Source organism: Salmo salar, chromosome 07 (genome assembly GCF_965601325.2).
Source record: "Salmo salar chromosome 07, fSalSal1, whole genome shotgun sequence".
NCBI lineage: Eukaryota > Metazoa > Chordata > Actinopteri > Salmoniformes > Salmonidae > Salmo > Salmo salar.
Window position 1 is genome coordinate 49,937,512 of NC_138297.1, and position 24,416 is coordinate 49,961,927.

The following is a 24,416-nucleotide window of genomic DNA, read 5'->3' on the forward strand; positions in this document are numbered from 1 at the left end:
TTTAAAGCTAATTTCTTGCAATTCTACACATTTTGCGATAGGGCAGAGTGAAAGAGCTGCAGTTTTAAAGCTTAAATTACACTGCATTATGTTCAAAACAACATTTGGGGGGAATACAAGAAGAATTGAGTAGAAAAAAAAGGGTAAATGATGGCGTACTGTGGATACAAATATCCCTGTGAGCCTCCCATGCCCATGTTGGGCATCTAAAAGTTTAAGAACAGAAATTGTGGATGAATAATATTACATTGTATTGTACCCTCTAAACTTTTTCCACGCATCTCGCACAAAATTCATTAAACTGTTCTTGCTAGCAATATTCATAAAAAGGGTATTAAAAAATATATATATAGACATATATTGAGGTCTTGCAATGGAACCCCTTCAGTATCCCCACAGACTCCACTTTGGGAAACCCTGAACTAGGATGCCTCATTGACTCTTACTGAAAGGTCAAGCCTGACACTACAGAAAAGCTCCAGAGGGACTTGAACCACAATGGTTTTATGGGTTAATATAGCAGCAGGTCAATGTAGGGTTCATTACCCACCAATAAGACATTTTGCTAATTTAAAAGCCTAATCTGTCATTTCAACAGCCTAACCCCTGCCACTTTGTTTGATAAAATAAAGGAATGAGCTGAGGGAAATGTAACCACTCTCAAATTCATAGATGGATGGATCAATGGTAATGCCCTGAATGGGAAAGGGCACAGTACACACCAGGGATGTGACATTGGAGAATCATCATCCGGCTCTGGCCAGACAGCTGCAGACAGTTGGCACCGGGTCACCCAGCTGGAGAGGGCATTCCTCTGTGATATGTCCCCTCACAGTGTAGCCAGTCTGATAAGAGCCAGGGATGTGCCCATCAATTGTCTGTCTGAGGGAGTTGAGGCAGTTGTCAGTAGATGTTATCGATGCCGATTAACTACTATGCATGCACCTGTGTGTGCGTGTTCACTAACGTGCGTGTTCGTCCTCCTGTGAGTGCAAATTCTTCCTGTCTTTGAAATCCGTATGCCCTCTCGCTGAGGTGTAATATAATTGTCACTGGTGACAAATGCTCATGTCATCTGATTAACAATGTCAGTGTGAGACGAGATGAGCAGGAGAGATACAAATATGGTATATTTTAAGAAGTAGCAGCCTGACAAACAGCTTAGATATTCTATTGACTGAGATTTATGATAACGTCATACCTGAACACCACAATGCTCTTCAGACTCCACATTTACCTGATATCATTTATAGTGTATCATGGTATGTATCAAGGCTGTCATTAACTTGCTATGACTGCCAGTAGGATGAGACCACATTTTGAAGTCCATTTCATATCAAGCCTCTCAGTAAATCTTTACGCTGCTGGTGGTGATGCAAGAACACCTCGTGCCTCTGAATTGGTATGGAGGGTGTAAGGTGCAGGCACACATTCAAATAGAAAGAGACAGACAACCTATTTGATTGAAAACCCAGGTTTTGATAAGACCAAAACACATTTTGCTTCTCCACAGTGTTTGTAGTTTTGCATCCCCATTGTTTTTAAATGTTATCATAGATTTCAGTTGGCCCACATAAATCCCCTATGCTTTTGTTCTGGTATACTGTCTTGGGTTGAACAGCTAGTCATTAGGTTGCATGACTATCCAGAGGACACACTTGCCCTTCTGATGCATTTAGCCTGTTAATTTACAAGCCTATTTAGTATTGGACCTTGACAGTGGACCAATGTTGAAGCAGCAACTCTGACTTGTATGGCAGCCCACTGAATAAACAATGGTTGCACTGTCGGCAGACCAATGGATGTCTGTGTATAAAATGAGTGGATGGAGAATCGCCATATATGGTTTTCCCTTATTAACGGCCCCAAGACCAAATAGACAACTAACTTGACAGTTGAACCATATTTAGGGGACATAAGGATTAAGGGATGTCTGATTTGTAATTATAAAGATAATCTAAATAGTTACAATGATGCCAGAAATTTCAGTGGTTAAACTTTTGATCTAGAGAAAATAAATAATAAGCGGATGCAGTTGGCATAGCCTAATAAATGCAGGTCCACACATCACTCGAGGTGCACTTTCTCGAGATGAGGGCGATTGACTGGCAATTAAACTCATGCTGTGAGCTAGTCTGATCAACATCAAGACTAAAACGAACCCAGTCATTATCGCGCTAATTATTTCAGACTTGATTGGATATTGATGAGATTCAAGTTAAGAACTTCTTGAGATTGCCCACTGGGCAAAAAGTGGTTGAATCAACGTTGTTTCCACATCATTTCAACAATAACAAATGTGATGACGTTGAATCAAGGTGGAAAACTGATTGGATTTGCAAAAAGTAATTAACTAAGGAAAGGTCCTCTTTTTTTCACCCAACTTTTAACCTAAATCCAATGACATGGTGACATTGTTTATTTCACGTTGAATTCAAGTTAGTTGACAACTCAATCAAATGTAAATTAAAACTAGATGTTGAAATGGCATGTGCCTAGAAGGTGAGCTCCTTATAGACTAATTATCTTGCAGCTCGCAATAAAAAAAAAGTGCTTGACTGCGCACACTTTAAATAAAAAAAGTGTCAGTAGCTATCATTATAGGACGCACAAAATTGACCAAGTATTCTAAAATCATGATTTTCATACCTGCTGCCCCGCTCCCTTCGCGCCCTCCAAATGTTTTAAGGTTGCCCTTTAATCCATCGGCACTGCTACAATCCAGCGGTGCGTCTGTCCGCGGGCGACATCAGCACAGCCTGGATTTGTGTAGGACTGGTCCAATATTGCTTGACACTGTGATAGATATCCGAAAATTAAATCCACGCGCACACAAATGCAACACTGCTCGTTTTCTTGGAACAAATACTTGACTGATTGATAGAGCACAGAAAATTATTCAGTGCTTTCTCTTCCTCTTATGCTTTCTGATAGTCAGACTATTTATTGTCCAACGTGTGAATACACTGTCATAAATTTTGCCCAGTCTTAACGGAGTGTGATCACCCTTGAAGTGAGAGAAAATAAAATAACCTAATACAAAATTGAGTAATAAACTCAAAATTGAAGTGAAATTGTCCCGACTTCTGCCTCAGTTGCGGCACCAGTCTGTATTCCACTGAGTTCCATCAGAGACTGACTGCATGCACGCCGTGCGCACTAACTTATTATCATACAGACACCTACCGACCGCAGCGCTCATCACAGACTCTGGAATAACCCATCATAGTGGCACACAAGGCCACTAACACTATCCATCGCCACTGTCGTAAACACACTAATAAGCCTACACTGGTCAATCACATTAAGAGACTACACAAAAATGTCTTTCATCTTATTTGCGCAAAACTGAGCAATGGGAATTTCGATTCATGACATTGAACTGCATCATGATGTCGTTAAATATGATTTTTGAAAGTTGTAGGAGACATGACATCATAGCCTAGGAGTAATATTTGCATTGGTCTATTAATGTGCAAGATTTAATTTAACTTGGCAGATGTGAGCCTTAGGGGACACAGTTTTGCACAAGTAGATATATTGTATACCTTTTAATGGTCATGTGGGAACAGGTGTGGTTGAATATCACACAGACTTTAATTAACCTCTTAAAAGGCCCAGTGCAGGCAAAAACGTAATTTTCTTGTGTTGTGTATATATATTTCCACACTATGAGGTTGGAATAATACTGTGAAATTGTGAATATGAGAAATTGCTATTTGCTAAGAAGCAATTTTGACCATTTTAATTTAGAACAAAATCACAGTAATGTACTTAATCGTTACCCAGAAATGATTTGATATTGAGATAAAAATGGCTGCACTGGACCTTTGATTCCTTGTGAACTTCAGTAGAGTTGGACTTGGACTACAGTGCAGTGAACTATGTTGGTTTACAGTCAAAAGTGGTGCAGCATTGCCACCATGTGGATTGTTTCAGAATAAGTTCCAAACTTCACGTTGGCAGTCATCTAATTAAAAAAATAAAAATAAGTCACCATACATTTAGCCTACATATCACTTCATTCAATCGATTCAGGAATGATTGCTAGACTTAGGCTTCAAGCAATAAGGTCAGATGCATTTTAAAGAGCTCAGCCATTCAAATTGATCAAAAAGATTTATTCTGTGGTGAAAATGTTCCAGCTACACACCCCCTCCCATTATTTGCACAAATTGCAAAAAAAACTGTTTATACTTAATGCACATGTGGGGAAGAAAAATCAACAATGTATGACATGACAAGCATGAAATGATTGATTTGCTGTGGCAGTTCAGGGAAAAGGAATGTCTTACGAGATATACTTTTCACCAGGTCCTTTGAACTCCTTGCATTAAGACAGAACACAACTGATAAGATTTGTCTGAAAAGAAAATCTTATAAAGTTTTAAAGGCAATCTGGAGACGTCACCATCAAGTTCCTCTGAGTTTTGGATAGAGTGAATGTCCGGGCGCTCTCGGTTTGAAACGATTGTTCGAGCTGCTTTCCGAAAGGCATCAGCGGCTGTAGTAGTTCATCGCTTTAGTGGACTCCATTTCCCAGAGGCCTCAGCACTCCTCTTTGATGTAGATTTGATCGTCTGTGTCCGACTCTATGTGCTCCAGCCTGTCAGTTTGTCCACTCATAATCTCATCTGGGGTTTTCATGAACCTGAACCACACATACACAGTGGTTAATCATTAGTTAACTCAAACTGGACAAGTGTATATACATTTTTACTTCAAATAAATATTGATATTAGGGTTTAGTTAAATATTAGGGTTTAGTTCATATATTGGTTTTAACTAAACCCTACCATACCTGAATAAGAGTCTCTGTCCTGGCTCTTTCCTGATAATGTTCAGTTTGTAGTAGTGTCTCAGTGCTCGTGACATCTTCTCGTACGTCATATTGGTCCTGTTCTGTTACAACCAATAGGAACAAGATAGAATGTTAACACAGAACTTTAAGAAAACCTGCACTGCGGGAAAAGGCCTTTTCCAATCAAACACTGGGGGGTGTAGTTCGTTACCTTGTGGTTCCCCCACAGGCGAGCCAGGCCGTTGGGGTCCATGATGCGGAAGACTTTGGTCTCTGTGTCCTCCCAGCGGATGTAGTTATCGTACCTGCTGTCTGAGAGGAGCTGGTAGACGTAGTCCCACAGCAGCCTGCAGTCTGGGAACACAAACACGTCAACTTTAGCCACACTTCCTCCAGAGTTGGTTGAAGCCGTGAACACCACCCTCTAAGATGGACCCTGAGTAGTTAGGAGCGTTAGTTACCTGCTATCCGTCCAATGGGCATTGCCTGCTCCTCTGGTGGCGAGACGGGCACGATGACGTGGTGGTTCCTGTAGAGCGCCTCCTCCTGCTGATGTAGAGTGTGCTGCTGGTGGTGGGCCAGTGCCAGCTGGATGTGGCCCTTCCCCTCACGCCCGTTTTCATGGGGGGCCTGAAGTGGTGGCCCCCCACGGCTGTGCCTGAAGTCTCCAGCGACACCTCCTCGCCCTGGGCTAAGCAGAAGGGGGTGCATGATGGCGCTGGGCATGAGCTGGATGACACGAGGGGGGGCAGCATCCTGGCACCCGGGGCTGCCTGGGCAGGGGGCTTCACGGGGCGTGGCACAGCGGCCGTTAGGGGCAGCCGGGGACACCGACAGAGTGTACAAGTCCTCGGGCAGGTGGTGGTTGCTGTCGGGCAGCTGGGAGGACGTCTGGAGGTGGTCCTCGGCACCAGGGCGTGGGTAGTTGGGGTCCAGGGGGGAAAGGCGGGGAGTGGGTTGGTGTGGCGAGCGGGAGCGGTGTCGGAGCTCAATGGTGGGTGGGTGCTGGGGTTGGGGCTCTGTACCACGCGGTGTTCGCCGTACCGTTTCTGCAATTAAAGGGAAAGGAGGATACCTAGTCAGTTGTACAACTGAATGTCTTCAACTGAAATGCGTCTTCCGCATTTAACCCACCCCCCCCCGAATCAGAGAGGGGCTGCCTTAATTGTCATCCACGGCGCCCGGGGAACTGTGGGTTAACTGCATTGCTCAGGCGCAGAATGACAGAGCAATGTCAGCTCGGGGATTCGATCCAGTAATCTTTCGGTTACTGGTCCAACGCTCTAACCACCAGGCTACCTGCCGCTCCTAGGAAATATGTTTCCAACATATTTACATGATGTCCAGTAGATGTCACTACACACACTTACAAACTTCATCATGTCTCAATGTATGTGGGTGGTAGATTATTAGTGATTGGTTTGAACTGCCCTCTACTGGGTAGGACATTACAACATGTACAGTACACATTTACATGTGAATAGCTAGTATGCTTTACCTCTAAGCAAGAAAGAAATAGCTTTGCTTCTGCATACCAAAACTAGCATACCGAACAACAAGGAAGTCCTGAGCATCTGAATCATCTAACCCAATCACTTCCCCTATAAAACATGTAGAGATGAGGAACTGTAGATAATCAACTCCTAGACCAAAGGTTGTTTAAATATAGAAGCACTTCCTTGTGGAGCAGGTTTCAATGTCAACACCTCTCCTCTCTCCTCCCATTTCCTTCTAACCATGCCAGTGAAAGGAGTCCAAAGTGTAGCACGAAGAAGTCCTTCCTCTTTTCAGGTGGATAGTAAACAGAGACTTAGACACCTCTCTCTAGAGTCTAGAGTAGACCATTGCACCACTTGTTACTTTTGTCAGATTCACTTAAATCATACTTGAGGTGCTTTCTTGCAATTGTATTGCTACATGACCAACTGACCTTCGCTGATCATGTGTAATTAAATACTTGAATTGAAGCCACTGTCTAAGATTGTTGAGTAACTCCTGTGAAACAGAAGTCAGATCCGTTGGGTTCTTCAGGGGGAATTTCTCACCACAAATTCCCCTAGACAAGAACAGAATTGTGAAATTCTTCTGGCACAAAAGTTTGATGAATAACAAAATAATATTGTCAGGAAAGTGACGCAATGGTGATGCGTTCAATATTCCACTCCATAATGGGCCTCAAATGTTGTTGTTTTTCCCCCCCATAGGCTAATAAGTTGATTTCATATTGGTCTGAGAAATGCTTTCCAATTGGACTGGCTCTCTAAGATCATGTTATAATAATCAACAGCCATCCTAAGGTTATTGAACTCAATGCCACTGCATTCCCCCCATTCAATTCAACGCTTTCCTGTAATCATCTCTCTCTATTCTTCCTTCAGTAAGTGTGATCTCAAGAACATCATCAGGCTGGTGTTCAGTAGGGAGAGTGAAATGTAATGTATAACCTGAACTTGTCTGAACACAGATTTTCATTTGCCATTACGAAGCCTTTTGCTACAGTGTGCCCTAACGAACATCACTGACCTTCCAGTTTGTGGTGCTGGAGCGCTCCCTCTGGCAGAGGGTGGAAGGAGTTGCCGGGGAAGTAGGCGGAGGGGTAGGAGGCGTGCGGCTTCCTCTGCTTCAGGATGTGCTGCAGCAGCTCGTACAGGACGTCTCCTGCAGGGTACACAGGTCAGTGGTTAGAGGTCAAACGTTACCGTATGAGCCCCTCCGATGGTGCACCCCATAGACGTGTCAGCAGTCAATCAATGTCATCAAAAGGATCAGGCTCCGACCAGAGATCTTAACTGGAGTTTAAAAACATGGTCCGGACCAAACAGATGGTAAACGATGCCAACAGACCAGGACAAGAGTCAGAGTGTTGCTAATGATTCAGCCTACCAAGGGGCAGTTCAAGACTTGATATTATTTCCTAGCAACTTCCATACCTCATCTGTTCTCCTACAAAGCAGCCTACTTGAGGTGGTCATGGACGTGACAGAATTCTAATGGCAAGTCTAGTCATAAACCAACCATGTGACTCACTTTGTAGCACCTCCCAGATTTCTGTGTGAAGGCTAGGTTGATTGTGTCAGACAATATGAAAAAAAGCCTGTAGTGTCTACAACAGAGATGGCATTAGCATAACATGGTTTATGCTCAATGTGTAAAAATTGCATTATTAGGCCACCCTGAAAGATTTAACTCGCTACCTGTCTATGAAGGGCTCTGAGAGAGTATTTCCCTCAAAGAGAATCAATAGAATGGAGGAAATATTTTCACTTCAATTTGCGAGGCTTCCCGTCAGATCATCAAGGAAATGGTTCTCATAAAGGAAGTGAAGACGCCACAGGCACACACACTTGCACACATAAACCCCTTTCAGTTCTCACTTTCTGGCCCTGCTGTTTAACACGGCACTGCAGGGGAAATTCCTGGTGTTAGCAGGTGACGGTTGAGTTCGGTTTGCACTTCCTGATCGGCCATTTACCCAACCAGTCTCCTAATTCCTCCCCCCCCCCCCAACAACAAAGACAGACCGCAACGCCAATCAGGAAGCTGCTGAATCACCTGATATTGCTCTTCCAGCTGAGCAGATCTATCAACATATTTTACAAATATAGACTAAAGGTCTATCAAAGACATTCAGTGTATGCTCTAGACACATGGCCATTATCTGAGGTCAGTGTGCCATTTCTCCAAAGTCATTCCCCCTTCAAAATTCACTATTGTTAAACATGAGCATGTTGTTAGAATAATGTGTTCTAATAACATAGCAACCGTTTGAATTAATAAGGGCCGTGGGAGGTGGGCGTACCGGAGTGGGACGACCGGTAGCGGAAGTCCTCCTTGGTGAGGAGGAGCAGGGCCTTGCCGTTCATCTGGAAGCTGCCGCTGGTGTTGGGCCGCAGGGCAAACTCCCTCTCGGCCCAGCGCAACCACTGGCCCACGTCCTCCCTGCTCCAGAACACCGGCTGCAGGCCTGGGGGTGGAGGGTGCAAGGGGGGAAGAGGAGGGAAATGAGAAGAAAGTGTTGGGAAGGAGGGAGACCGGGGGGGAAGTAAAAGAAGGAGCAAAGGGAGAGAGGGAGGAAAGAGACAAAGGTGGCAGTAAAAAGGGAAATGAGGAAAGGAGATCAAAGTAAGAGGGATTGATTCGAAGATTAGTGGAGAGGGGGGGAAGAGAAGGGGGGAGGGTATGAGGTGAGATAAGCAGAGTGCAGGAATGGAGGAGGTGTCGAATAAGAGGAAACTTTAGTCAGGCATGCTCACATACAGTATGTTCATTTCATATTTGCTTCATATTCGTCAGTACTTGTGAGTTAACCTTGGTAGATGTAGTTTGTAAAGGAAAACCTGTGGCTTCTCTCAGTCAGTCTAAAACATAGTGTATAAATACATGTGTATTAGACTAATCTAATACATAGTGCATAAATGGCAAGGACACACTGAGGAATACCAGAGGAAACAGCTCTGACGTTTTTCACCCTGCAGGCTCTGAAATATTTCTTTCACTGCCGTGGGAACTTACGAGAGCGAAACATCTGCACTGACGGATCGCCCAAATGCATTAGTGACTGACTGCAATGAGCAATAGCCCAGGAATTAACGCACACCCCAAATGTGTGTCCGACACCATTACTTAGAAAACGATAAACTTGTTCCTTGTAACCTAAACAATAACAATGTGGTTGACTCAAACCTTGAGGTGCATTCCATTCATTCTTTTAGGAAATTGATGTCAATTAAAAACTGTTTTTTTTTTTTAAATCACATTACATTTTTCGTTAAACCTACACATGGACAATACAATAGTATTCAAAGGGAAAACAATGGTGTGGGTGACTGCGGGAATCAGAGAGCAGTGGATGTCTAGAAAGTAAACAGCATGTCATTCCTATCAGCTAGAAAGCCTTACCATGGGTTTATACGGCATATGAGTCGTATTGTTTTCCCAGTCTTGCTCATCGTATTGAAATTGAGAGTACTAGATGTTTAGCACATAAATCATTGACAGAAAAGTCATTGTTGTTTGTCAGGAACTGTTTTCTTTGGCATCTGTAGCAGGAGGGTATCTCTCCAGGAACAGGGTTGGAGAGCCCTGATCTAGATAATGTCATTGGGTACTGGGTGGCCTATATTTACATTCATATATCTATACATTTGTACTAGGCTCTAACCTTTAACCTGTGAACAGATTTACAGTATCGCTGTGCTTCACCTCACACACACACACACACACACACACACACACACACACACACACACACACACACACACACACACACAAAACCACCAGAGCAGCATCCATCACGCGTACGCCAGACAAAGAGTGGCAGTTTCTACGTCTCACTTATCGCCAGGCCTCAAACACTTCCTCTTGGAATGGGACAGCTGTTATCTTTGGCCAGCGGCGCGCGCAATGTCACTGTCACAGGAGTAATCGGAACCCGTGCGCGGTTTCAGAGCGATCGCTCCCCCCCGCCCGTCAAACGAAGGACGTTTTATACAGGGAACAATCAATATAAAAAGAAACGTCTCTTAGACTGCCAGTTTCGCACTTCCCTTCCATATTCAGATAGAGAGAAGAGACATTGGCAGGGCTTGTGATAAACTTTCCCTTCACAAGTCTATCTAGAATATAGCGTATGGACATAACTATATAGCCAGTGAAGAACTTGATGTGTAGATGTGTCATGGAATGTTTATGTAGCCTATTCCATCACTACACAGGGTCTACTTACATAGTCTCCACAAACAGTCAAGCCAGAACCAGTCTGGGAAAAATACTAGATTGTCACAGGGGCCATGCATCTGGTTGAGCTGGATTTTCAATCAGGGGCCAATAGGCCCCCGATGGGTCACATATGACAAGTAAAGAGACCTTTTATGAGTATAAGTGTAAATCATACAACAGTTGGATACCGGTGTTCAAGAATAACATGAGGACTACAGTCCATTGTTTGTAGGGATTTTAGAATGTCCCAATGAAATATGTTTTCATATCCTTTCAATCTAGATTTCTTTTTCTAATACCAGCTCTAGATTTTAGATTGAACAACCGAACAATGCCATTGACTGCCATGGTGAGAACAAACACCATCAGTAAGTTACCGGTAGCACCTAACAAGAGAACAGATCTAATTACCATATGCTTAGCATCCACCAGCTGTGTTGCCTACGGGTGACCCCTTAATCACGTGACCTTAGTGATGCGTACAGCGTGCAGGGAGGACCTGGTTGTGAGGTCACTGCCATGGTATGTTCTCTCCAGGGCTGGATTGAGAGAGGGGAAAGAGAGAGCAAAAGAGGGAAGGCACAACGCTGCCAAAACTCCTCTGATATCCGGCCTGCTGGACCAAGCCATCTGCACAGGGCCCAGCGGAGGAAGGAGTGGGGGAGGGAGGCCCAAACAAACGTGTCCCACAACGCACTTGGGCAGGAAGCGATCCAGCATGGGCTCCGTTTCAGCACAGGAAACTTCCTGCGGTAAGGTTAGGGAGCGACGCTGTGAGGTTTATCAACAGTCAGCAGCAACGGAGAGAGCAGAGAGAGAGAAAAGGATAGAGCAGGGAGGATAGAGAGAGTGATGGGAACCAGAAACAATAACAGAGAAATGGTAGAAAAAAGAAGACCAACAGGAAGAGAAACGGATATGAAGAGTCAGCACACACACACACACACACACACACACACACACACACACACACACACACACACACACACACACACACACACACACACACACACACACACACACACACACACACACACACACACACACACACACACACACACACACACACACACACACACACACACACACACACACACACACACACACACACACACACAGACAAGCTGAGGCAGCCAGAAAAAGAGTGGGAGGAAAGAGAGAGAGTGACAGTGCCTCTTTGATTAGCCCTACATCTTACTCTGTCCCTCACAGGCTCAGAGAAGTTTCCCTTTTCGCCCAATCCTTTTCACATTTCAGTTGTGTAAGAACCTGCAGATTTATTGTTTCAGTGTTCATGACCAAATCAATTTCAGCCCCCGCTCTCGTTTCACCATCCGTGTCTTTGTTGGACACCATCTCGGGTTTCTGGTGTGCAGTCTGTTTGTGTATGGGATGAAACACTCTCGAACACGACCGGCGAATCCACCCGAAAGGCCCTTGACTAAACCGTGGGCTACTAATCCTCTCTGATGACACATAATTTTCACTCTGTGGATTTGCAGGCCCCCGCACGCACACACACACACACACAGTGATGCACGCTGTTGCCGGGGCAACTCGTAAGCGCATGGGATGAATGAAGGAGAGAACGGATGAGATCACTGGTATCTTGTTTCGTTGTTACACTCCACAACCCCCCAACCACTTTAACTCCTCTCTCGGCAAAACAGAACATTCAGGGAAAATATGTGTCCATTGTGTAGACCGCTAAAGGTCAGAACAGTAGTGTGTGTAGTTTTACCTGGAATTAATAACAAAATATTTTTGGTGAATGTACTGTAAATGCTATAGAAGTTTGCAAATGCTTTTGACAGCTCAGGACTTCGATCAAAACATCAAGTATGTTTCCTCTCTCTAGTCATTCACCTCTTGAATGAGAGGCGGATATTGCTCTTTCATTCTTGATTGAAAATAGCTTTTCTTTATGCAGAGTCGGAGAAGGAGGCCTTTTGACCTTGTGAGTCAGACATGAGGGTGACACCTTACACATTTCCCCTACTCACACCCTCTCTTTTCTCACTCTCCCCGTTTCTGTCCTTCACTTCATACCCTCTCCTTTCTTTCTCTCGCTCCAGGTCAATATGAAAACAACATACATCACCTCATCGAAAACGGTGTGTTCCAAATCCAGCCAGATTGGACTTCATCCAGTCAAAACAAGCGTAAAAACAGATTACCAATCAAATGCTCGGTTATTGGGCAGGAAGTAGCGCAACCTGTTTGATAGTATGTTGCGCATTGGGGGCAAGCAAGCTGGCTCATGTACTGTAGTTTGTTTTCAATAAGTTCCTGCCTTCACTGATTCTATTTATGCTTTTTTATAAGAGAAGGCCAACCCTCTTTTCGAAAATGCAAGAACGAGTAGTACTGTAGTAATGCTGTACCTCAAAAGCTAAACTTGTGAATTTTAAAATGCACACCTACCAGGCTTTCCTTCTCTTTGGGCAAACAGACCACTGAACATGTACATGCTAGATAGAGGTTATTGTTCAAACAGACAAAACAGAGCTAGTTATGCCCTTGAATGTTTCAATGGACTGCTTTTTAAAATCTTATTGTGGACACTGGTTCTCAAACGTGAGCTTAGCGCCATAGAATAACAACCAAGAAATTAGAATAAATACAATGTTTCACGTTAACAGACCCTTACAGGATTGAAGGTCTCTCACACTCACACACACACACACACACACACACACACACACACATGAAATCAGAAGTTTACATACACTTAGGTTGGAGTCATTAAAACTTGTTTTTCAACCACTCCACAAATTTCTTGTTAACAAACTATAGTTTTGGCAAGCCGGTTAGGACTACTTTGTGCATGACACAAGTAATTATTTCTGACAATTGTTTACTGACAGATTACTTCAATTATAATTCACTGTATCACAATACCAGTGGGTCAGAAGTTTACATACACTAAGTTGATTGTGCCTTTAAACAGCTTGGAAAATTCCAGAAAATTATGTCATGGCTTTAGAAGCTTCTGATAGGCTAATTGACATCATTTGAGTCAATTGGAGGTGTACCTGTGGATGTATTTCAAGGCCTACCTTCAAGCTCAGTGCCTCTTTGCTTGACCTCATGGGAAAATCAAAAGAAATCAGCCAAGACCTCAGAAAAAGAAATGTAGACCTCCACAAGTCTGGTTCATCCTTGGGAGCAATTTCCAAACGCCTGAAGGTACCACGTTCATCTGTACAAACAATAGTACGCAAGTATAAACACCATGGGACCACGCAGCCGTCATACTGCTCAGGAAGTAGACACATTCTGTCTCCTAGAGATGAATGTACTTTGGTGCGAAAAGTGCAAATCAATCCCAGAACAACAGCAAAGGACCTTGTGAAGATGCTGGAGGAAACCGGTACAAAAGTATCTATATCCACAGTAAAACGAGTCCTATAAATCGACATAACCTGAAAGGCCGCTCAGCAAGAAAGAAGCCAATGCTCCAAAACTGCCATAAAAAAGCCAGACTACGGTTTGCAACTGCACATTGGGACAAAGATCGTGCTTTTGAGAAATGTCCTCTGGTCTGATGAAACAAAAATAGAACTGTTTGGCCATAATGACCATCGTTATGTTTGGAGGAAGAAGGGGGAGGCTTGCAAGCCGAAGAACACCATCCCAACTGTGAAGGACGGGGGTGGCAGCATCATGTTGTGGGGGTGCTTTGCTGCAGGAGGGACTGGTGCACTTCACAAAATAGATGACATCATGAGGTAGGAAAATTATGTGGATATATTGAAGCAACATCTCAAGACATCAGTCAGGAAGTTAAAGCTTAGTCGCAAATGGGTCTTCCAAATGGACAATGACCCCAAGCATACTTCCAAAGTTGTGGCAAAATGGCTTAAGGACAACAAAGTAGAGGTCGACCGATTAATCGGAATGGCCGATTAATTAGGGTCGATTTCAAGTTTTCATAACAATCGGTAATCGGCATTTTTGGACACAGATTATGGCCGATTACATTGCAGTCCATGAGGAGACTGCGTGGCAGGCTGATTACCTGTTATGCGAGTACAGCAAGGAGCCAAGGTAAGGTGCTAGCTAGCATTAAACTTATCTTATAAAAAAAACAATCAATCTTAACATAATCACTAGTTAACTACACATGGTTGATGATATTACTAGTTTATCTAGCTTGTCCTGTGTTGCGTATAATCGATGCGGTGCCTGTTAATTTATCATTGAATCACAGCCTACTTTGCCAAACGGGTGATTTAACAAGCGCATTCGCGAAAAAAAGCACTGTCGTTGCACCAATGTGTATCTAACCATAAACATCAATGCCTTTCTTAAAATCAATACAGAAGTTTGTATTTTAAACCTGTATATTTAGTTAATATTGCCTGCTAACATGAATTTCTTTTAACTAGGGAAATTGTGTCACATCTGTTGCTTTCTGTGTAAACAGTCAGGGTATACGCAGCAGTTTGGGCCGCCTGGATCGTTGCGAACTGTGTGAAGACCATTTCTTCCTAACAAAGATCATAATTAAATTAACCAGAATTGTACATAATTATGTCATAACATTGAAGGTTGTGCAATGTAACAGCAATATTTAGACTTAGGGATGCCACCCGTTAGATAAAATACGGAAAGGTTCCATATTTCACTGAAAGAATAAACATTTTGTTTTCGAAATGATAGTATCCGGATTTGACCATATTAATGACCTAAGGCTCGTATTTCTGTGTGTTATTATATTATAATTAAGTCTATGATTTGATAAAGCAGTCTGACTGAGCGGTGGTAGGCAGCAGCAGGCTCTTAAGCATTCATTCAAACAGCACTTTCCTGCATTTGCCAGCAGCTCTTCGCTGTGCTTCAAGCATTGCGCTGTTTATGACTTCAAGCCTATCAACTCCCGAGATTAGGCTGGCAATACTAAAGTACCTACTAGAACATCCAATAGTCAAAGGTATATGAAATACAAATGGTATAGAGAGAAATAGTCCTATAATAACTACAACCTAAAACTTCTTACCTGGGAATATTGAAGACTCATGTTAAAAGGAACCACCAGCTTTCATATGTTCTCATGTTCTGAGCAAGGAACTTAAACGTTATATTTTTTTCATGGCACATATTGCACTTTTACTTTCTTCTCCAACACTTTATTTTTGCATTATTTAAACCAAATTGAACACGTTTCATTATTTATTTGAGACTAAATAGATTTTATTGATGTATTATATTACGTTAAAATAAGTGTTCATATATATATATATATATATATGAACACTTATTTTAACATAATATAATACATCAATAAAATCTACACATACATACATACACACACACACACACATATATACATATATATATATACATATATATACATATACATATATATATATATATATATATATATAAAAATATATAACTTAATCGGTATTGGCTTTTTCGGTCCTCCAGTAATCGGTATCGGCGGTGAAAAATCATAATCGGTCGACCTCTACAACAAAGTCAAGGTATTGGAGTGGACATCACAAAGCCCTGTCCTCAATCCCATAGAAAAGAACTGAAAAGGCGTGTGCGAGCAAGGAGGCCTACAAACCTGACTCAGTTACACCAGCTCTGTCAGGAGGAATGGGCCAAAATTCACCCAACATATTGTGGGAAGCTTGTGGAAGGCTACCCGGAACGTTTGACCCAAGTTAAACAATTTAAAAGGCAATGCTACCAAATACTAACTGAGTGTATGTAAACTTCTGGGAATGTGATGAAAGAAATAAAAGCTGAAATAAATCACTACTATTATTCTGACATTTCACATTCTTAAAATAAAGTGGTGATCCTAACTGACCTAAGACAGGGAATTTTTACGAGGCTTAAATATCAGGAATTGTGAAAAACTGAGTTTAAATGCACTTGGCTAAGGTATATGTAAACTTCCGACTTCAACTGTGCATGCATGCCACGTCCGTCACGTACACGCACACACACACACACACACACACACACACACACACACACACACACACACACACACACACACACACACACACACACACACACACACACACACACACACACACACACACAAAATTATACAGATGTAATAGGAACATACATTAGCCCAGCTAGAGGTTTCAGAGATGTTCAAGTGAATAGCTGTTCTCAGTTTGACCTCATTATTCAATCCAGAATTATTCTGTAATAAACCACAATGTCATGGAAATTAGCATGTCATCTATGCTAATGAAATCTGCAGTAGACCCTTCACTTAAAAAAGGTCAACTGCCCCTTAGGCCGTTTAAAACCAAAGTTGGTTATATGTGGCATCGATATGAGTTAGAAACATGAATTCTAGGGTAAAAAATATCAAAAATGTGTAAATAGGATAATGTTGGTCATGAAGTCAGTCTCATCCAAAACAGCGTTCTGTAAATGAGTTTGTCGCATTTTACTTTTTTTTTTTTTTAAACACTTCAACCAGTAAAATGGCTCTTTGGCTAGCTTTTGCTACAGACTATGTCAATGAGCGTTAGCATTCTAGCTAACAAATGCGGCATCCAAAATACTTATTTTGCAAAGTTCACAACCAAATATAATCTTAGCGACTGTTCAAGCTATAATCAAAACATAATTGTAAGTGTATGAGAACCCCACAAAGTTATTTTGTTTAGAAGTAATAAAATCTAAATCTAGGCTGTTGAATGGGCACAGATGGCAATGGCTTTCTTACTGCAGCCAAGAGCCGCGTGCATCTGTCAGTGTGTCGTGTACTGGAAAGGGTCTATATACAAACATAACACACCCACATCAAACCACACCCCCAAGACAACTCTGGTTTGGCTTCAGTCGTGGTCTCCATTGAGCAACCGTCAAAACAAAGCCAAAGGAAGTGCAGTCGCCCTTTAAAGGGAGAATGGGTAGCATTAGCAACATAGCTATGTCTTATAAGCATCAATCTGTCTGGTGGGCTCAGTTTGCTCCCTGCCTGGTTTGGGGTGGGGAACTAGGACCCCCACTTTCCTCCCAAACCCCCTTCCTTCCATGATGGAATGTGGAGTGTTTCAAACAGGAAGAGAAGGGGGCTGCTCTTCAGTTGGCTGTTGGCATGTGAGAACAGTTTCCCCTTTCAGAGGGAGAAAAGGGAACGAAGGGGGAAAAACAACAACATTTATTCAGGAAGCGCAGTCTGCCCACTCAGAAGATTCCTGAGGAAGAGAACGGCTTCCAGGGGCAGGAAATTTCCCCTCTGAAATGCACTGGGGTATACACAGTCACACACACCCTCCTTTGTATGTATTGCACCATTGATATGCACACAAACATCTTTACACATACAGAAAGACTCCACAAACTAATATGCAGGCACACACACACACTGTACAATTACACAGAGTGACATGCGGACACACACACACACAGAGATTGATACACAAGCACACACCAACTCCAACATGCCTGTGCACAAAGACATTCTCACACACACACACACACACACACACACACACACACACACACACTAGAACCCCAGCTGCGAGCAAAGCAAACACAATCTATTGAGAAAGGTTTACAAAGAAAAACAGCAGCAAGCCAAGTTTCTAAGGAGAGGCTTCTTTCTCAGTCACCCAGCAAGTGATTTCTCATGTTCAATAAGCTTCCATGTTTAATGTAAACTGTACTCTCCATACATATTCCCATAGACACTCACTCCCTATTCTTTGAACTTGTCACTTTGCACAGGTGTCTCAATGTTACATCCCCATCAGTGCCCACCCGACTCGTTGTGACGTCAGTAAATAGCGTGAATCCCTTACTGCAGTGAGCCTGAATGACACTGCTACGCTTCTTAGTGTCTGCTAGGTGGGTGACCTTGAGGCTGACACATCGCAAGACAATTAAGTAAACACGATTAATGTAATGGAATTGTGAGTTGAAAAGTCATCCACTTAACTCAAGTGCTGACATCTAGTGCAACCAAACAGTAGAATGAATAGTGTTTTACAGCTGTGCATGTTTTTTTTTCATGTGCATGTTCTATAGTTCAACAATGAGACAGCTAACAGACAGGAAATTGGAGGATTAACGTGAAAATCCGCCAATGTGATGGAGAAATGTAACCCTAACTTCACCACTTCAAAAACATTCACCCAGACACACAGGGAGAGGCAAACCTCTCCCATTCAGAGTGGGGTGGTTTCTAACACTCCTGTCTAAAAGGGTTTAAACGAAGAATAGCCTTCTTTGAGAGTGAGGAGAAGGCTGCAACTCTCACCCTGATCTAATCCACTTCCTCCTCAGGAAATAGAGAAGGCAGATTTCTGCCCACACTGCAATTTCCTCTCTCCCTCTTCCCCCCCTGTTTCATTCTTTCTTTCTTTCCCCCTGGACAAATTGCCTTTGAATGTGGACGGTTTGTCTCTCGCAGTACGTGTGCCAGTTGGATCCAGCTGTGTGATGTGTTCTGGAAGGGGAGCAAACGTGTTACAAGTTGTCTAAAAGAAGGGTACTTGAACATTGTCAGGAAGAGTGATGGCTTTGAGCCAAAGAAGGTTCTAATAAGAGGTTTGGGTACTGTAGGCCTACAGGTGAAGGGTCGTTTGTATATTTAACAGCGTTAAAGACAGAGTCAACATGTAGCAGAGAGGGAAATCTTGCATAATCTAAAGATTCAAACAAAAAGTTGAATCGAAGCTCACAGTCCAGCAGACCACATTCACCACGCCCAGATAAACGGCCCTAACAGACAACCTCAGACCAAAATAGACACGTTAAACGTTCTTCCTTTTTCTATGACAATACAAAAGGGGAAGTGGAAATGGGGAATTTCCTTGGTATGGTCCACGTGCATAGACACTACAGGTCATTTCTTTTAGATATTGAGATTACCACAAAGTGTGTTAATATACTGGTCTAATTTATGAGTACTGTACCATATCTTTGCCAAACACACATCAACAAACCGCCAACATTTAGGTAAATTACCCTCAAAAGTTCCCACAACAACTCATTGGCACATACTGGTAGAATTAATGTTGTTTCCACGTCGTTTTAATGAAATTGCGTTGAACCAATGTGGAACAGACGTTTAATTAATGGCTGTGCCCAGTGGGAAGATTTATATCCAAACTCACTGAAGAACTACAAAGATGAATCTCACTAGTCTTCTAAGTCCTAAAAGTCATACATGTTAAAAGGTGCCTGGTTAAATATTAATCGTTTTTCACACAGAGCAGGCCCAGTGACTCTACGACTCTATAAACACCCAGTCTATATCCTGGCCGTGATCCAACCGCGCCTGTTGTTTTATTGGCTCAGGCAGTGGCCGGTTGAGACCTGCCGGCAGCTCCACCAGACAGCACACGGTTGTCATGTTCCCTCCTCTCCTTGTCCCTCTTCCTTCCCTTCCTTCCTTCCTCTCTTTTTTGAGGCCCTTGATTATTTTACTGGTCTTAAGAATAGGTAAAAAAAACATGGTTTCCACCAATGCTCTCACTTTTCCAACCATGTCAGATCAGTAAACACCTCAAATCGAAGTTTATTCGTCACGTGCACAGGATACAGAGGGTGTAAATGGTACAGTGAAATGCTTACTTTCCGCTCTTCCTCATCAGTGCAGAATAATGTAAAGTAGCAAAGTAAATCAATATACGCATCTGCCCTCTCGATACAAATCAAATCCTCTCTTCACCTTACCTCATATTTACAGTCTTCTCCTTACTTTCCTTCTTGTCCGTCCAGTCCTATTCTGTCCTGTAATACCTCACTCTCTCCCCAGCCCAACCCATCTCCTACTTCCTTTCTTCTCCTACCTTCTATACATTTTATACTCCTCCATTACACTGGGCTATTATTCTGTGCTGTTCGCTATTGTCTTGTACTGAGTTATGTTGTGTTGTGTGCTGTCCTTTAGTACCCTGAGGTGTTATTGTACTGAACACGCCTGCGCTGCCGTGTACTGAGTTGTGTTGGCTGTCACTGTCCTGCTGTGTTGCATTCCACTGTGTTCTACTGTGTAGTGTTACAGTACAGTGACTCTGCTATGGTCCAGTAAAGACGTCTTGTGTTGGTCCTTGACCCTGGGTCTGCTTCAGCACCTCAGAGGAGGGATACATGAGTAGGTCTGTCTGTCCACATGGGGAGAATGATGCCCGTTGGAGTCATGGCGTGACATGCAAGTAGCTATAGTAAATCATGGCTTTCAATCTGCCATTTTCTGAGGTCAAAAGCTCTGAAAACAAATGTTTATGGAATAAGGAAAATGCAGGCTGAAAAGACAAAGATTTGTTTGTTGATTATGACTGTCATGTATGCTCTGTGTGCGCCTGTCATGAGTTGTGTGTGTGTGTTTGGCGTGTGTCTGCATGTTTGTGTGTGACTCACGCAGGTGCACGGGCAGCCTAGCAGGCTCGTCCTCCATTCGGCTGGCTGGCCTGGCTGTGGGAGCATGGACGGGGGAGGAAGTGGAGTTTGGCAGGGGGCTCGCGGAGGAAGGACTGAATGAGCTCCTCTCCTGCTATGAATAGATACAGAGACACAAAGCATGCCTTAGTTACAAACCTCCCCGAAAACCATCCTTAAACCCAAACAGCCCGAGAATCACCACGGCGAGAAACTATAACACCATTTAAAGACATTCTTTATCTAAGGGATAAGGTACATAGCCAATCTTTTTATTCATAAAATCATATTTGACTTATGTGGTGTGTTTGCATGGTCAAAGCAGCCAGTCACTAAACAGGAGGTTGAACTTACTGGTATTTGTGCACATTTACTTATACAAAATGTAACCGTCAACCTGACAATGTATGCATGTGCTGTTGTGTACAATGGTATTCTAACATTCATTTGCCTCTTTCTACTCTGCACCTTCTATGGACAGCAACAGTTAACAGGTGAGTATGTATGGGCCAATCAGTGCTGCTGAATATGATGTTTATAGGCTCTTTTGCCAACAGCGGCATCTTATAACATGGATTGATGATTCATTCAACCAGTCAATCTAAAATGGCTAGTTCCTATTAGCCTACTGTACTATAAACTCACTGTGGCATATGTAGCAATGAGCTTTGAATCTCATTTTATTATGCAGACCGCCCTACTCTTCAAGAATACTTAGTGTTTTCAGTAGCCTATAGCCAACAGTAACACACTATATCAAGTCTTACTTTCAGAAGATTTCGAAATTTGTACAGCCCAGATTTGACAAGGTTGTGTACGGTCAAAAAGGGGTTAAAGTACAGATGGGGCCAAGAGGGAGCAAGAGAGTGAGTTTGTGCGAGTGTGTGCATTTAAGGGCATACATATAGCCTACATTAACTCTGCTACTTTTCTCTGCAAAACAATATAATTCCAAAATATCTTTAGGCCTACTCTTTTAGACTGCATTCCAACAATCCCAAATAGTTTCCTTGTCACTTGAAATTTGAAGATCCATCTTTAGACCGTTATTGTAATGTAATAACATGATAAACAGCATGCATTTTTGCACTGGAACTGTTTTACATATTTTAGGCCTACATATTTCAGGTTTACATATACAAAATGTTTTGTATCAAAAATTCATTACCTGTGTGTATGCTATATAATCGTGACAGATACATTTATATTCCCATGAATAGTTTCAACCGGTAATAATAATTGTAGGCTAATATGATCCATAAGGATACTAACATTTCTGGTGGTTTTCAAACAAGCCATATGGCGCGTTCAAAACAACTGGGAACTCGGAAAAAACGAGCTCCGACTGGGAAAAATCGTTTCAATGGTCATCCAATTCGGAATTCCAAATCGGAAACGCGTGCATCTTTCTATTGCTCCGACCTGAAGATCACTGACGTCATGATTTGACCTCGTTTTTTCCCCGAGTTCCCAGTTGTCTTGAAAGCACCAATAGCCTATGAAAATGAACGTCGTGACGAAAAACGTTTATCTCAGGTGTGCTGCGAAGTCGGTAAACTTGCGCACAGCATGGATGGACTTACCATGCGCTGCTATATTCTACAACAGAGCGGCGAAACGTTCCCCTCAGCAACAGATGATTACCAACACACACGATGCAGTTGTCAACAACACGACTGCGTCAAGCGCATCTCACCCCGGGATCCTAGAACTTGATTCTGCTTTATAAAATCAACAAATACCTTAGTTATGATCTGCGATGGGGATTCTGACATGTCTCGCTAAATTCAGGAAGTTCTCCTCTTCCCACTTTCCTTTTCCCGTTCTCCTCTTTGAAATAAACCAGAAAAAACACCCACGCCCGACTCCCTGACTTGGGGAGGGTTACGGGCCACGTAATAAACACGTTTAAGGTTTGTTATCAATCCATTATATGACCATGTTCATCATAAACGCGTGAAAATTCTTTGTTTTCTGTTGGTGCTGTGCTCTACATTTCGGCGACGCGTTGGTTAATTCTCTTCCTGGAAGACTGGACTAAAAGGCGGACATCTCCGTGATGCTGCTCATTGACTTGGATGTGTAAACGGCGAAATGACGTGAATTCCCAGCATTGAGCCCAGCCCCCTTGTTGCAGAGGGTTTGATTGCAGCCTGGATAAAAAGGCGTTCCTGGTGTAGAATTATCTTATTGGCTTCCCGAGTGTCGTAGGCGTTTCTTATTGGGGAGAAAGATCTCCAAATGGTTCATTGCTAGAAAGAGACGCCTACGAGATCCAGGGAGCCAATTAAATAATAATATTCAAGAAACACACATAAATCTAGCCTGCTTCCAGACTCTCTTCTGTAGCCACTTCTCTCTTAATCTTAAAGGGATACCCCATATCTGGATATTGCAGATTATTTTTACACAGGGAAGGCTGAGTGTCTGCATGTTTTTGCTTCACCCTTGTACTTGAGTGGTTGGTTGTCTAGGTCTTAATTGAAAGGAAAAAACTAAAACCTGCAGACACTCGGCCCTCCGTGGAATGAGTGTGGAATGAGATGTCCATTCATTGCCATCAAAAGGGGGCCCAATAAAAATGTAAAGTAAAAAATAGGCCCCGCAAACTCAACTCGGGACCTCGAAGCCAGTTCCACTGCATTTCTTCATAGTTCCTCTCTAAACGGGGACTTATTTAATTATCTTCCTGAAAGACTGGACTAAAAGGCAGACATCTCCGTGGTGCTGCTCATTGACTTTGATGTGTAAATGACGTGAATTTGCCCCCTTGTTGCACAGGCGGCAGGTAGCCTAATTGTCAGAGCGTTGGGCCAGTAACCAAAAGGTTGCTGGATCAAATCCATGAGCTGACAAGGTAAAACTCTGCTATTCTGCCCCTGAACAAGGCAGTTAACCCACTGTTCCCTGGTAGGCTGTCATTGTAAATAAGAATTTGTTCTTAACTGACTTGCCTAGTTAAATAAAAAATAAAAACTTTCAACCTGGGAATGAATTATTAGGTAGAAAACACCCAGCAGACTGAAAACCAGAAGACTCCGAACTGTAAGAGTTGAGTACCACTGATGTAGGATATTATATGCTTAATATCGGCTAATTAGCCCGACTCTCCCTATGTGTACTTTTGCATGAAGCTCAAAATGGCGTTCAATGGTACACTTACAACATAGGCCAGACAACAGGGGCGATCCCATCTCTGCCACCAATGTAATATGAGAGGGTTTCAATCCTGCTGTGCAGCCGTGAGTGTAGTGTGTAACTCCCTGGCATATGGTAACAGCAGCACAATCACCAGTGGAGGCTGCTGAGGGGAGGACGGCTCATAATAATGGCTGGAAAGGAGTCAATGGACTGGTATCAACCACAACCACGTGTTTGATACCATTCCATTCCAGATATTATTGAGTCATCCTTCCCTCAGCAACCTCCACTTACACTCACGTAGTATGCAGCATGACACTATAAAAAATGATTCACACATGTAAAGGATGGACATTACAACAAATTCATGGCAATATATTGATAA

The 24,416-nt window shown here is 42.8% G+C and overlaps 2 protein-coding genes across 6 annotated transcripts in view; both read right to left on the reverse strand.

The window, feature by feature from the left end:
- The window catches only part of LOC106609476 (chemokine-like protein TAFA-2), a 57,365-nt gene extending 54,032 nt beyond the window's left edge, over positions 1-3,333 (reverse strand). The window contains exon 1 of the mRNA XM_082977726.1: positions 2,650-3,333. The gene's annotated coding sequence lies outside the window, so the exon portion shown is untranslated. The remainder of the gene's footprint in view (positions 1-2,649) is intronic.
- A 767-nt stretch (positions 3,334-4,100) lies between these two features.
- Positions 4,101-22,953, reverse strand: etv6 (ets variant gene 6 (TEL oncogene)). 5 transcript variants are annotated; one of them, XM_014208155.3, is made up of 8 exons: positions 22,633-22,953; positions 20,873-21,002; positions 8,601-8,765; positions 7,325-7,459; positions 5,263-5,850; positions 5,013-5,155; positions 4,802-4,902; positions 4,101-4,651 (listed from the first exon to the last, which is right to left on the reverse strand). In XM_014208155.3, exons 1-8 carry the CDS (start codon positions 22,663-22,665, stop codon positions 4,549-4,551), a joined length of 1,398 nt encoding a protein of 465 aa, XP_014063630.1. In that variant the 5' UTR covers positions 22,666-22,953; the 3' UTR covers positions 4,101-4,548.
- Between the last annotated feature and the right edge of the window lie 1,463 nt (positions 22,954-24,416).

What these genes read in the sequence shown, in the direction of transcription:
- etv6 (XM_014208155.3), bottom strand. Translation starts at nt 22,665, where the DNA reads ATGTCAGAATCCCCATCGCAGATCATAACTAAG. An exon ending in CATCGCAGATCATAACTAAG is followed by an intron (nt 21,003 to 22,632) that starts GTATTTGTTGAT and finishes TATTCATAGCAG; the next exon opens with GAGAGGAGCTCATTCAGTCC. An exon ending in GCCTGTGGGGGAACCACAAG is followed by an intron (nt 4,903 to 5,012) that starts GTAACGAACTAC and finishes TGGTTGTAACAG; the next exon opens with AACAGGACCAATATGACGTA.